This window comes from Chaetodon trifascialis, chromosome 23, assembly GCF_039877785.1.
Source record: "Chaetodon trifascialis isolate fChaTrf1 chromosome 23, fChaTrf1.hap1, whole genome shotgun sequence".
NCBI lineage: Eukaryota > Metazoa > Chordata > Actinopteri > Chaetodontiformes > Chaetodontidae > Chaetodon > Chaetodon trifascialis.
In genome coordinates this window covers 15701113-15715988 of record NC_092078.1, presented here as the reverse complement: position 1 = coordinate 15715988, position 14876 = coordinate 15701113, and the positions used below count along the sequence as shown (strand labels likewise).

General features: G+C 44.2%; 2 protein-coding genes across 4 annotated transcripts in view; both read right to left on the bottom strand.

The window, feature by feature from the left end:
* Window positions 1-4239: 4239 nt before the first annotated feature.
* Window positions 4240-5252, bottom strand: LOC139351578 (C-C motif chemokine 4-like). The gene is made up of 3 exons (XM_070993526.1): window positions 5094-5252; window positions 4898-5009; window positions 4240-4593 (listed from the first exon to the last, which is right to left on the bottom strand). The coding sequence occupies exons 1-3, from the start codon at window positions 5161-5163 to the stop codon at window positions 4500-4502; spliced, it is 276 nt and encodes a 91-aa protein (XP_070849627.1). The 5' UTR covers window positions 5164-5252; the 3' UTR covers window positions 4240-4499.
* A 1019-nt stretch (window positions 5253-6271) lies between these two features.
* The window catches only part of tbc1d14 (TBC1 domain family, member 14), a 31237-nt gene continuing 22632 nt past the window's right edge, over window positions 6272-14876 (bottom strand). For all 3 annotated transcript variants that reach the window (XM_070993305.1, XM_070993306.1, XM_070993307.1), the window contains 8 exons: window positions 14031-14137; window positions 12080-12160; window positions 11887-11975; window positions 11667-11738; window positions 10609-10737; window positions 9950-10059; window positions 8836-9094; window positions 6272-8745 (listed from right to left, as the gene is read on the bottom strand). In XM_070993305.1, the coding sequence (XP_070849406.1) occupies window positions 8689-8745; window positions 8836-9094; window positions 9950-10059; window positions 10609-10737; window positions 11667-11738; window positions 11887-11975; window positions 12080-12160; window positions 14031-14137 (904 nt within the window). In that variant the 3' untranslated portion in view covers window positions 6272-8688. The remainder of the gene's footprint in view (window positions 8746-8835; window positions 9095-9949; window positions 10060-10608; window positions 10738-11666; window positions 11739-11886; window positions 11976-12079; window positions 12161-14030; window positions 14138-14876) is intronic.

Genomic DNA, 14876 nt, shown 5'->3' with positions numbered 1-14876 from the left:
ACATCTCATGACGGGTAAAAGCAAAGAGCTCTCCCAAGACCTTCATAGTGATGGCACTGGTTATAGACGAATTTCTAAACTTCTCCAAGTTCCAGTGAGCACCTTTGGGGCCATTATCCAGAAGTGGAAAGAACATCATTTCACCTTAAACCAGTCACGACCAGGTGCTCCTCGCATTTCTGACAGAGGAGTCAAAAGATCAATCTGAAGAGTTGTCCAAGAGCCAAGGAGAGCTTCAGAAAGACCTGGAATCAGCAGGTATACCTGTTTCAAAGAACACAATAAGTAATGCTCTCAACCACCGTGCACACTCACCACGCAGGACTCCACCACTGAAGAAAAAACAAGAGCTTGTTTGAAGTTGGCTGCACAACATTTGAACAAGCAGATGAAATACTGGGAGAATGTAGGCTGTTCAGAGGAGACCAAAACTGAACTTTTTGGATGTCACAGCACACCGTGTTTGGAGGAGAAATGGCACTGCACATCACCCCAAAAACACCATACCAACAGTACAGTTTGGAGGTGGGAACATCACGGTGTGGGGTTGTTTTTCAGCACATGGCACTGGCAGACTCATTGAAGGAGGAATGAGTGGAGAAATGTACAGAGACATTCTTGATAACAATCTGCTGCCATCCACCAGAATGGTGAAGCTGAAGCGAGGGTGGACATTTTAGCAAGACAAGGATCCCAAAACACAGCTAATGAAACTCTCCATTGGTTTCAGAGAAAGAAAATAAAGCTGCTAGAGAGGACCCCAGTTAATGACCCGACTGAAATCCACTGAACTAAAGATCAGAGTTCATAGAAGAAAGATCTCTTCAAGATTTGAAGAGAGTTTGTGTGGAACAATGGGCCAAAATCACACCTGAGCAATGCATGAGGTCAGTTTCTTCACACAGGAGGCGTCTTGAAGCTGTCATTACCAACGAAGGCTTTTCTACCAACTAGTAAATCATTTTCAGTTCATGTGTTCAATACCTTTTCCTGTGTCATCCCACTTTAGTTCACATAACTTCATTTATGGACTTATTTGCTTTGATTTCTTTGTATTTGTGGATTACTTGGGTTGTTACTGACATCTGGTGAAAAATTCATTCAATAGCCCCGTTGGAAATATGTTTACTGACAAATATGTTGATGCGTTCAATTGTTATTTTCCCCACTGTTTATACATCCACTTCGTTTCACTCTTGAACTAAAAATGCTTTTTATTTTTAATCCAGGGCTGCAAATTCGAGTCAGCTAGACGTCCTGCATGCATTACAGTGAAAGCACTTCTTTTAAATTGTATACAGATATAAATACAAGAGAAATTACATGATAGATAAGAAATAAAAGTAGAACTGATGACAATAACGATGACAAGAGAGGTATGAATTTCTAAAAGAATAAAAATAAGTAAAAAACAAAAAAAAGAAGCAAAAGTAGCAGTGAAAAAGTGTGTTTTTAACAGGTCGTTCCATAGCTGTGGGGCCCCGACTACAAAGTCTCCTCTGGTTTTTAGCCTGAACCTAGGAACTACTAACAGACCTCTGCTGGAGGATCTTTGGCTACATTTAGGCTCAATAAGTCACTGATATAATCAACAACCCCTGATATGCTTTAAAAATAATGACTAAATTTTAACACAAGTTACTCGCTGGAGGGGTCGGGTTATTAACATCTTACCTTCAGCTGCTGTGTTGGTGCTGTTGGTTTTATTAGTGGTGATGTTGACTGAATGTGGACTTGACGGCATGTGAGGTTCAGGCGCAACACAAAACTCTTGAAACAGCGTCTCCTCTTCAGAGCTGCGAGCGCTTCGTCTCTGCACGGACACTGAAAAGGAACGCAAGCCAACTCAACACGACCAACTAAAATACTAAATACTACGACGCTGTAAAGCTGTGACGCACTCAAAACCAAAGCACAATGGAAAAGTCCCTTTACCTGAGAAAGGATCCGGTGTTAAGAAGAAGACAACCCACAGTATGTTCAGGAGAGCCACAGTGAGCTTCACAGTCCACTGCATGTTTCTGTCTGCTGATCGACTGTCACACCACACATTTCAAATAGCTTCATCTGTGTGTTTGGAGGTATCATCGTCATTTAACCACAGAAACCAACAGCACAAGCAGGATGTGTGATTTGCTCTCATATGCATATAGTCAGATGCAGCTTAATTTTCATCCTTTATTTTTTCTCCAGTTCAAACAAAACTCATGACAGTACAGCATGCGAGGGCTGGAATGCAGACTGGACGAGTAAATTCATTCAGCCAATGACAGAGAGAGCAGGATGATTTCAGTGGTTTATTACAGGTCCAGTTTAGCATTAAGCTAACAGAAATGTGAACACAGAAACAGCTCGGATGATCTGACAGAGTAGGAGCAGGAATGAGCCGGTTAAGCATCTGATGTAAATGAGACACAGGTGAGGAGGTGGGTGGAGAAGGCCAGAGGGAAGCTGGAGGGTGTGAAGATGGGTGGAGCAGTCAGGTAATGGGGGCACAAGAGTCATGTGAATCATATCAAATACAGACTGGACCTTAAAGCACAACATTTTCATTGGCATTTTTAGTACATTATCTGCAGCTCTGTACATTTTTACCACTTCCAAACACCACACTGAACACTGCAGCTGACTGACAGCTCACTATGCTCACAGTAATTACTTCATTAGTCAGTTAGTAGAAGAATGTATAGCTGTATTTGGTATTTGGCTTTGTATTGGTTGAAAGTGATGTCCGTTAGCTTTTACTGACTCTATGGCCTCCATAGGACACACAGCATCTCCTCATCAGAGCTGTCAGAGCTTCTTGCCTGTGCAAACACTGCAAATCAACACAAACCATGAAATGTTCAGGAGAGCCACAGTGACCTGGACAGTCCACTGCAGGCTTCTATCTGCTGACAAAAGCTCACTGTCTGCACGTCAAACGCATCACACAGCATGAGTCAACAGACGGCCTGTCTGCCTCTGATTTTGTAAGTGACAGATAACGGTGCAGGATGCATCACCGCATTGTGTGTTTCACAGTCTTACACGTGGTTATTTACTTTGAGGTTGCGTTCGAACACACTGAAGTAGGTTTTATTTCTCCCTGAATATTTCTTTTTTGCTAATAGGTGCCTGCAGATGACTGTATCTGGGACTTATTAGCTGGAAAACACAATGCGACCACAGCATGAAGGCTTACCTTAGTCCAAGTTTGATGAAAACCGATGACAATACCACAGATATATATCTTTATATTTACTGTATTTATCATTTCAAATCCTGAGTAATGTCCCTATTTGCACTGTATTCCTTGATTTAGCTGTAAACTACCCACTGAAGCAGTATATTATCATTTTTGGAACTTCACTGGCTGTACAAAGCTGCTGTCCTCTGTCCAATCAGTTGCAACTGGCTCGCGGAGAATGAGGCACCTCGGTTCATCGTGGACTCTTCTCGGCTGTTGTCGTCCGTAAAGAGGAAATAGAAGATCCTAATTGGCCAAGTGAGGGGAAAGCTGTTCAGCAAAGACCACAGCAGCTATTTTGAGATCGTGCCTGCTTACAAGAATGGAGAATATCAGCATGTGTGGCGGCTAATTTGATGTGATGATCATGCTGGTGTGAAGAGATTTTTGTGTTAATGCAGGCTCAAAATGAGTCCATTTTGGAAGAATAAGAAATATTACAGAAGGCTTTCATATTAATAATAAACCTTTGCTATATTAAATATGATAGATGTGCATCCTAGAGCATACGAGCTGATTAAAAATGTTTCAAAAGAATGAGGCTTGGCACAGGTTGGTACAGAGTGCCCTTGCCTGGTGAAGTATTTTGGGTTCAGATCAGTTCTGAAAGTTCAGATGACCAACGTTTGGTCCCCCACAGGCTGGGTGTTGGCTTCCATTTAACTAAAGATGTTTTAAGGCCCCTCTCGACTCCAGCGATGTTCTCCTCCAGCTGATCTCCCATCTCCCCCCTGTAGCTGTTCCCCTCCCTGATTCTCCTCCTCAGCTCTTTGCTCCTCGCTTCCACTAAAAATCTATGTCCAATCCTCTTTTGGAAAGAGTATTTCAACAATGTTGTTGGGCAATAACTTCATATCTGGTACAAATTAAATGCAATTAAGTTGAAAAATGTCAAATTTGTCTGCAGGTATGAGTACAATTAGTTTTGGGTTTTTTTGTATATTTTTTAGACTAAACAAGACTCAATAGATTAGTTTGGCAGCCTGGAAAGAACTGAGAAGTGACAAAGCAACATTTTCACACTTTATTCTCATGAACTCAATACTGTACGATAAGTTGGCGAATACAAAGCATCCAAAAGAAAAGAGAAAAACGAGAAGTTTATCAGAGTGGCAGTGGAAGCCAAACATGACTCCATTTGGAGACTAAATACTGTAACAGATTTGCACACTAATATCAAAATCATGAGCGTATTGGAAGATGCCTTTCACAGTATGTGATTGGATGAAGCAACAGAAGCCTCAGTGACTTTTAGGAGCAGGCGGTTGGTTTAAAAGGATCTGTCGTCCACACTTTTCATGATGTTCTCAACCCAGGAGAGATTCGGATCCGCACAGATGTGACGAGATTTCAGCGAAACCAGACTGAAAGAAAGAGGTGGAAATGTTTATATCGTTATAATGGTCTTTTGGGGGGATTTTTTTTTTTTTTTTTTTTAAATAACAAAAAGGAAGTAGAATGCAGGAAATGGGCACAAAAATTAAGATTTAATGAATTATCAGAAATTATATAAAAAACATTAAATGTATGCATTATGCTGTTTATCTGATGAGAGTGTAATGTGATGATAGAATATGTAGCATGCAGGATGTGTGAATGTGCACAATATCCGTAATACTCATTGTACTTATTTATGGTATTAAACATAACTCAGTTTTCAGCACTCACATGACTGCAGTCTTCGGGCAGCGGTCATCAGTCAGGTAATACGACTTGATGAGGTTTTTGTTCATCCTTCTCGGGTAGAATTTGAAGCAGCAGTCGTCAGGACCGATTGCACCTGAAGGAAAGACCATGAAGTAACGCATCATCCGAGAATCCAACACAAAAGAAGAAGAAGGGTTCAAATGTGAGGTTCGCTTACTGCTGCAGATCACTGAAGAGAGCAGCGCAGCTCCCAAGATGCACAGCAGGAGGATGTGACTGGTCCTCATGATGCCTGGATTCTTCTGGATGAGACGGTGGAGATGAACGGCGCGACCGCTCTTCACCTGCAGGAAAGGGCTTCTAAACAAAAGGTTGTGCGCCGCTACTTTATCGAGATCGAAAATGTTGAAAGGGAAAAAAAAAGTTGTTGCTGGTGTCAGAGGGAGGGAGTTTGTGGTTTGGAGGGGACTTAGAGCCGCCTGCGACTGAAACTTTCCACTCAGGTTCTTAAAAAAAGTTGAGTGGTAGATTGCAGAGGAAATGCAGCTGTGGTTAGTTCAGAGATGCAGCTCAAAGCATGAGGGTGAAGCATTTGTTCACAATATTTCTCATTAGAAAAGAAATGGACAGACTTAAGACAGTGAAATGACAATGGGGATGGTTTTTTTGTCCATTTTTGGTTTAGTTTGCAGTTCTCATATGCTAGTAACTGGACTGTTGTGACGCATACAGAAAACTGAGGATTTTGAGTGAAACTGATGTGATGCGTGAACTTTTGGCATTAATCGCTGCAAGCAAAGACGTAGATAAAATGTTTTGCAGGACAGTAGAACATCACAAAGGAAGAAATTGGTGATAAAACAGGCAGAAATAATAATAATAAGAAATAAGTGCTGCAACAAGACATTCACATCGAAGCTGCAGCAATCCAGATTTTTCTGTTAACAAACATAAAGACTGTGTGTGTGTGTGTGTGTGTGTGTGTGTGTGTGTGTGTGTGTGTGATGTGAAAGTGGTTGGTCAGAGTGATGAGCCCACAGAAGAACCACGCAACTCTGCACTTCCTCCAGCACAATCGAGCTTTTTAGCTTCGTTCAGCTCACTGTTTTGGCTCTTGACTGTCCTCCACCTGTCTGTGCCAGAAGGGGACATGCTGGTGAACACAGTGGAGCATTTAGCTGCTAATTTACCAGATGTGCTCCTGAAAGAGCTGCAGCGTTCTACCATGACTATTGACTATTAACTAAGACTATTAAGAAAGTGAATTCTACTCTAGCATTAGCACGAACAAAAAAATATAGAACATAATATTTAGTGAAATTCAACAACATGAAATATAATAAAATGCCATTTTCCATTCAAAGTGCGCAAAGATGAACTCAAATGCTATTTTTTGAATATGTAGAGCTCTTTATTTTAATAAAACCATTGTTTATATACATTTCAAGTGAGATACAGCTGCATGGTGACCCTCTGCTGTCTCCACGTACGTCTGTCCGTCCTCTACAGTACACAGGTCTCTTGAGGAAAAAAAAAAACAGACAATGCGAGACAAACAGAACCCTAGAAAACACAGATGATCCAGCAAATCCAACAGCGCGTTCCAGCTTTTATTCTAATTTAGTCAGGTTGAATTTGGTTTTTCACCATCGTGGGGGGGGGGGGGGGGGGGGGGGGGCAGAGCTGGGGGGGGGTCACTTCATTCATAGGCCATCCTTCAATGTAACAACTATCTAGTAACTAACAGATCTCATTCTGGAAAAGCATAGGATGGAAAACCAGCAACCCATAAAAACCTGTGAGGATGACAGAAAGTGTCGCGAGGCACAACTCAAAGGCTGACGTGAACGTGCAAAAAGCTTTATTGCAGTCCTGCGGTGTGTCACCACACCGGGGGAGTTGGGGTGGGGGTGGGAGGGAGGAGTGCATTGAGATTGAAGCGTGATCAGAAAGTCTGCAGCGTGGTGCTGAGCTGGCAGACATGATTTACAAATGAAAGGCGCTTCCTGTTTTTAAACCCAGAGTGCATGTTGCACTTCAGCCGTCCGCTCTCCTTAAAGGCATTTTAGAAAGTGCGGTCCAGCCTGAGACGTCACTGATGTCACAGGCCGCACAGTGAAGTCCATCACAAACAATCGGCAGCACAAAAGCAGCTTCACAGCCAATAACAGGACTGACGAGTGAGAAGAACTCTTCACAAATATCGACAGCCGACGAGATTTCGGCACTTTCAGCTGCTCGTACAAACGCTGCATGTGATGAAACTTGATGTAAATGTCAGGCCAGGATGGAGTGGCTCATTAACCGCAGTGTGAACGCCGGGTCAGGCCCTGACAACCGCAAAGACCTGCGGCTGCAAAGGTGACACATTAACTCCCCGACGGTCAGCTCGCCATTGGCATGCACACGTTCTGCATGACAGGAAATAACAAAACTGAAGCCAAACACAACCTATTTTTCATGCCTCTGTGACTCTCACATGGTCGTCTTACGAGTGCTGCTTGGCCTGGACATGTGTTTGTTGTTGCTCGTGTTAAAAAGTGGTGAGAAACTGGGACTAAGCGGGGTCAAATCACAACAGAAACTACAGAACAGCCGGCTGCAGATACTCTAAACACGTTTAGTTATGCTGATAATAAATCACAAGTTGTCTGGAAGATATCAGCCGTGATTCAGTCGTGATTGGAGCAGCATCACTCATACGCTGCTCGAGTCGCAGCCTCTTATCTAAAACCAAGTTTGAGTTTGAGAGAGGAGCGGAGTCCTGTTTGTGTCCCATCGTCCTTTAGATAAATATTAAATAAATACACAATTGAAAGACATCAAACTCACACCAAGACATCGGGAATCAAAATGCTAAAGAGCTGAAATGTTGCTCAAACATATCCGGTGCAGGGGACGCTTTGTGATGTGTGTGAGTGTGTGTCCATCAGCAACACATAACCTCATTATTTACTCCAGTTTCACTGACATAAATACACTGTAAAACTCACTTTACAGGCAGCTCATGGCCTCTTTTTAGAGGGGTAAAACATGTCATTACATACAACAACGCGGTGCTCTCAGAGACACCAAATTTGTCTTCAGCATGAAGGTTTATGTGCATTTTCACAGATATTAAACTCTCAGAGAGTTGACTTCATGGAATGGTTCAGGAAACACGCAACTGACAAACACACCGAAGTCAAAAGACAAAAAAAATCAAACTCAGGAACAAAGAGGTCGAGACACACAGAGACACAGACACTCGCTGAGGGTCCACTTGACGTATGTCAACACTATCATTAGAGGACGCTGCGACGTCCCCTGACTAACATCATTTACAGACCGGGGAGTCGTACGCTTTAGTTTTCATCTTAAAAACAGCCAAATGGAAAGAAAGGACAAGAGGAAGTGGAGCTGGAGAGACAGCAGAGAATTCAAAGTGGAAGATTTGGGTCGTCACGGGGATCTCTGCGGTTTCCTCTGGTCTGCCGAGACCTGGACCAGGATGCTAGGTGGACATGTGTGTGTGTGTGGGAGTGTGTGATACATTCTGCCAGCTACACTTTCCAGTCCAGCGCTGGGCCTCTGAGAGGAGGAGGGGCGGTGGGAGATGAATAAGGCCTCGTATTCCTTTTTGCACCCCTCCCTCGTCACTGACAGACCCCCTCCCTAAAGGGTCCAGTTAGAGCGGTGGCGCGGCTCTGGATCTGGAGAGGAGGTTCATCACAGCGGCTACAACCAGATGGCGCTCAACGCAGGTCTTTGTCGGGTCCATCCGGCCTGCTGGTCGACTCCGTTAGTGTGTGATGTTTTCCTCTGATCTCAGCTCAGCGCTTCAGCACTGGGCTGCCTCGCTCCTGATCTTTCTGCAGCGCCTGGAGAACCTGAGCAGCCAGAGGGAGATACAGTTTAAAACAAAAAAAACAAGACATTTCCAACCACACAGCCTAAAATGTAAAGCCGCGACATCCCACCTGCGCCCACTTCCTATTGCGGCTGGTCATGTGAACGGCTGCGATGTGCTGGAAGAGCTGCTCGGCGGGGATGAGGTCGGGCAGGCGGGTGAGGAACTGAGCCATGTGGATGAAGTCCATGCAGGTCAGGACGTCCTGGTAGAGACGCAGCAGGCCCAGAGCCGTGCGGAACAGGAACTCCTCGCCGTCCCTGCAGAACACGTCCCACACCCGACACGCCAGGTCCAGCGGCAGCGACTTGCTGTACAGAGTGAAGATCCTGCAGGGAGGGGGAAGAGCGAGAGGAAGAGCGCGCTTAAGACCAGTCACTTCAAACACAAAATGCTAGCAAGTAAAAAAGGACTGTTAGCTAGTATTTAGCTTCCCAACGAACGTTTGAAACCACTGCTCCTAGCGAGCGTACAGTCACAAACCATAAAGGCTCTGTACGTGAGGAACTCAGCCACTAGATGTCACACTAGAGCGCCATCATCCCAGACCAAAACAAACACCTTCCGTCTCGCTGCTCAACTCAGACTTGATACAAGATACAAGATGATACAAGAAAAGTGAAAACTTTTCCAAAAAGACCTCCTTCTGATATCTTCTGTATGTATCACAGCGTCATTGTAACACGTCATCACTGGAGAATGTTGGGATGGTTCATGTTTTGTAGTTTCACTTTTAAACAAAAAAAATAAAAATAATAATAATAAAATAAAGAAATAATAAAGTAATAAAGAAAATAATGCATAATATACATATATTCATAAAGGAAATACTGCCAAACTGCCCTCGCCACTCTCTTTATAAACTGGGTGTGGTGTGAGTGATCGAGGTGAGAAACAGAAATGTAGAAATTTCCACTTTAAGACCACTGACACCCACCCTTGCCCACACAAACAGCATGTGCCGCTTTCACAGGAACGCACCTGACAGTGAAACTGTGAGCAAAGTGTTGTGTTCCGAGAGAGCGACACACATCACCTTTTTAACAGGATGGAGAACAAAGTGCACTCAGCTCACAGGTCAAGAACAAATCCTGATGTCATGTATCGACTAAGCAGGTGACTCAACTGTGGAAGGAGTTCACTGTATTAACACAGCACAGTGCTTAATAAAGAAAGAGACTCACCAGTCGATTAAATAAATATCAGGAGTCAAGTTGTTTTTCTTGAAATGTGCAAAAAGCTTTGGTAGGTTTTCTTCAAAGAACACTTCAAATGCCGAAAAGTAAGTCAACATCTGCAGAGAGAGAGAGAGGAGAAGGTGGTCACTCAGAAAACACTGCCTTTAATGAGCCGGGCAGTGAGTCATCTGCAGAGGACATGGTCGAGGGATTTCTGTGGTGTCAGAGAAGTCAGAGGGTTTCACAGAAAAGCTGCTTTCAAAACACACAAAACACCACATCCACGACTGGGCTTTGGCTTGTGGTACGAAAATGCAGTGACAGACAGCGATAAGCTTGCAAATGTGTGACTAAGATTACACAGTGTTTGAGAAACAGTTGCAACAGCTGTAGCTATAATGTATCTAAAGGGTCATACTACATCATCTCGTAAGTGTTTTTATATTCTTGGTGCGACCACTGTGACATTCATAGGGTGAAATCAATTTTAAGCACATTTGACTGATGAAGGAACCTTTATTCAGTCCAATAAAGAGCTTCAATCCAGATTCTCTGAATTTGTATCTTCACTAAATATGCGGCAGGGGTGTAAATATATTGTTACAAAGGTCAATTCTTTAAGCGTGTGTGTGTGTGTGTGTGTGTGTGTGTGTGTGTATACTGACAAGGCTGTGGTCGACTCTGAAGAAGGCCATCTGACAGGGCTTGTTGAGCAGGTTTGCAAAAGCTATAAAGGCATCAGCTGTGTCCAGGTTCAGGATCAGCACTGCTGCGATGAAGGACATTCCCTGCACCTGAACACACACACACGCACAAAAGGAAAAAAAGTGTTAATATAAAACCTATTTTTGAACTTCCGCCTCTGAATGCGAGGGTAGAAGTTAACACCTGCTGAGGGGGAAATTTGCAGCACACCATCAGTGACACCGCTGCTTACTTAAAGTGTTGTACTGGATCTAATGTAAAACTGTCATTTGCAATCATAAACAGTTTAGCTTTACTCTGGATATTCAAGGTAGGAGAGAAGAAATGCTGACGCAGACAGATGCAAAGAACAGAACTAAAAACTCAGCAGTAAATGCATAGGTTGTGTGTGTGTGTGTGTGTGTGTGTGTGTGTGTGTGTGTTGCAGCTCATGGGTTGGGGTCAGTGCAGGAAGTCACAGTCATTTCTACAGAGTACGTGGGGCTGCGGTGAGGAGCAGCAAGGCAAACCTCAGCGATGTCTTACAGCAGTGCACACATGAGCTCAGTGTCAGAGCGTAGCATGGTGCTCGAAGCATCAAGGATTTTGGTAACGCTGCTGGCTAATTAGAGAGCTTTCATGGCGGTCCAGCCAGCACTGAGCTCATTAGCGATGAAATGTTCTGGTCAACTTGTATGGTGGGGATGGAAATGTAGTGTAAGTCACACGTGACAAAGAATAGCGTCTGCCTGCTGAGCTCCTCCCGTCTGACAGGCGGCTCACACTCAGTGGAAATCAAATGTCATAAGCTGTCACTCATCAAGTCAAACTTTTATTTAAGACAATAATAGAATATGGAGGAGTTACGTGGGTGATCCAAGTGTGAGCGGTGTCATTTTTAACCTTCATTATATGCAAGTAGTAATGCTGAATAATATCGTAGTCCAACCACACACGATATCGTTTTCCTCATTAATACTGACACAAAATCAAAAACCACACACAAAGAGAGCAAAGCTGTGTTTTCTGTGTGACTTACGTAGCCAACGTCTGGCCGGTAACAAGTGTACGCTCCCAGAATGCTGTGCAGCACATCATAATACGGCCCGCCCTGATGATAAAGACAGAGTAAAGACAATTGAGCAAACTAGCCAACTTCAAATACACACACTCTTCCCCAGAAACCACAATCAATCAGCTTCAATGACATCAGAGTGAAGGAGCTTCACTGGGTCTGACTGCTGGCTGCTCTCACTGACCTGCTGGAAGATGCACAGGTGGGGGAAGGTTCTGGAGATGTCCAGCTTGATCAGCTCCAGGCTCGACTCGCGATCCGATGAACCAGCATCTGGAGGACAGGGCCAAAAATTAGAACTTTGTACAGTAAAATCTCTCTTTAATTACGCTGAGTTGAGAGCTTATATGGCCAACATAAAAGGAAACAGTGTCTACCTTCAGTTTCGGCCTCTGAGGCGGGTGCTGCCGTAGTCTTCCACTTCTCTTTTGCCCGGGCCAGACAGATATTATACAGCTCTGCAGGGACGCATAACAGCAGCACAAGCACAGTCAATAAGAGACAAAGGGAAGGAGACAGACGCCGAGTCGAGAGCACGATGACTGGACAGAAACCACTTCAGGTGCTGAAAGGATTCAGCTCTTCGCATGAAGGTGATTAAAGGGAAGAGATCGACCTCCATCTTCAGAAGGCATTTATTTAGCTGCAGGCCTGCGCTGTGACCTCAGGCTGCCCTCTAGTGATGAGATTCTGGATGAAAATAATGAGCTTTTCTACGATGTGACACGGAGCTCTGAACTGGTGGCTCTGACCACGCGCAGTTTCCAACACTGGCAGATCGAGTCAGACGTTGACTACAGAAAATGGAAAGTACAGGCCGTGATGAGAACTGCGGCTACACTGTCCTTTTTATTTTTTATTTTTTAAAATCAGGGCTGTACAGTTTCCATAATTTGTCTTTGGGGGATGTAAACAAGAAGCATAATGCTGTCATGGACTGAGTGCGTTAGCTGTGGACTACAACTTTAGCCCTGTTTACTTTAGCCTTTTTGTTTACACTTTGGGAAAACGTCTCCATTGAAGTATGCAGAGTTAAATATTAACAGTTCCTTTTTACAGAGGACACGCGGATGTACAGATCACTTCACCTAAAAACCTGATGATTCTCAGGCAGGTCTGCAGTCATAAGGAGGGTTTTTTTCTGTGATTTCCAGGTTAAAATTTACAGATGTTTATGCGCACTGGACATCAGAGATAATATCACAAATCGAAAAATATATGCACCTGTGTGTTCAGATTTGACTACAGGTTTCTGAAGAAAACTGCAGCAGTCAGCAGCTAAGGGTTTTAAAGTACCCGAACTGCTCATGAGCTGTGTGTTACAGCTGCTGACTGTTAATAAGTGGCCAAATCAGCAAGTCCTACTACAACTTCCTGTTGTTTTAAAACACCAGCATGCTCCTCTTTCACCTCACGCTCTATCACCACCTAATGTCTCCCTGCGCACTCCACTTTTTATCCCCTTTTCATCAGCGTCAGAAGTAGTCGTGGTAGTTGACAGTACTGCAGCAGTAACCTCTAGAACCACCGCAAACTCAGTAATAACAGAAATGCTAGTGGGCGCATTAGCAGCAGCAAGAAAACAGCTTTATTTCAAAGGGAGGAATTCAGACACCGAGCTTCTACTTATGAAAGGAAGAATGCTTTGAAGGGGACTGAGCCCTGTGTGTGTGTGTGTGTGTGTGTGTGTGTGTGTGTGTGTGTGTGCGCGCACAGAACTGTGCTCTATTTAAAAGGCTGAGTAGTACAAAGCAGTCAGCAAGAGAGTGCTTATCTGCAAGTAGCCCTGAGGGTGCAGAGGAGCCTTCTCTTTCTACGTTGGTGCTCCCTTAGCAAGTGGAGAAGGAATTTGCAGTGTGTGTGTGTGTGTGTGTGTGTGTGTGTGTGTGTGTGTGTGTGTGTGTGTGTGTGTGTGTGTGTGCGTGTGTTTACGTACGTGTGTGTGTGCAATCTCCATCCAAACTCGACAGCTCATTGAAATGCTGCTCGGTCCCTCTTGTACTTGGGGAATCATTGGACCATGCTCCCTCCTAATGGACACACTCTTCCTTCCTCTTATCTATCTCACTGCCACTTATTAAATTACAAACCACTGAGACAAATTGCTACAAGAATCGGTGTGTGTGTGTGTGTGTGTGTGTGTGTGTGTGTGTGTGTGTGTGTGTGTGTCTCCAGTATGCTATTCTGTTGAATGAACCAAGAGGCCATACTGATATGTTTTTAAGTGATCAAAAAAAGAGCAGTCAGGTATCAGTGCAAGCCAGGGCATGACAGTCACAGGTTGAGTACAGTTGCAGCCATGAACACAATCTCAGATGCGCGCTGTACCGTGCGTGATGTTGAGCTCGTTGCCCACAGCAAGGCTCCACACTTTGCCCCTGACGCTGGGCGGGATACCCTGCCACCAGAGGTCTCTCACTCGTCGAGATGTACACCTGCAGGGGGGGTGACATTTGGAAAGCAGTTTTAGAACAACAGAGGCACGGACACGGATATGAATTCAAACCAACGTGCTGGAATGAATAGGAGGCAGTTGTGCTTGTAAAACAGGTTGTGTTTTGTTAATCTCATAATTAATCATTATGATCTGTTGGTACTTTGTCCCTGCGCTGCTGCTCTACAGCAGCTGTTCACTATATGCTCCCAGTTTGATGCTGAGTGTGACCATTTCATGGAAAGGAACAAAGACAGACGATAACTGTCCTCCACGCAGGCCTTGAGGTTGTAATATCATGGTCACCGTTTTGCAGACAACTTAATGGCTGATTGAGATATTGACCCGGTAATACATTTCATGCTTGAGGCAACATACTTCAACTTACATGTAGTTAACCGAGGGCCTGGCCGTTCAGGGCGAACTGCATACCAACTTAGCAAGGTGGTGACGGCCTCATATGCCTGCCAAGGTGTTTTAGTACGCCTCATAAGTTGATCAGTATAAATAAGGGCATGTGTGAGAGCTTTTGCGAAGCGTAATTGAGGGTGAAGTGCCTAAACTGAACGGTCAGGTGGGATCACTGCTGTTGATCCTCTCCTACACCCACACATACATTGGAGTAACTAAGCAAAGCCAGCTGAATGTAAGAAGAACCATCTCACCATTTTGAGCTCTGATACGATCTGTGCTCCAACTCTGCTTTGAACTTGATTTCTAAGACATTTGCTGACTCATTC

What these genes read in the sequence shown, in the direction of transcription:
- LOC139351578 (XM_070993526.1), bottom strand. Translation starts at nt 5,163, where the DNA reads ATGAGGACCAGTCACATCCTCCTGCTGTGCATCTTGGGAGCTGCGCTG. An exon ending in CTCTTCAGTGATCTGCAGCA is followed by an intron (nt 5,010 to 5,093) that starts GTAAGCGAACCT and finishes TCTTTCCTTCAG; the next exon opens with GTGCAATCGGTCCTGACGAC. An exon ending in TGCCCGAAGACTGCAGTCAT is followed by an intron (nt 4,594 to 4,897) that starts GTGAGTGCTGAA and finishes TCTTTCTTTCAG; the next exon opens with TCTGGTTTCGCTGAAATCTC.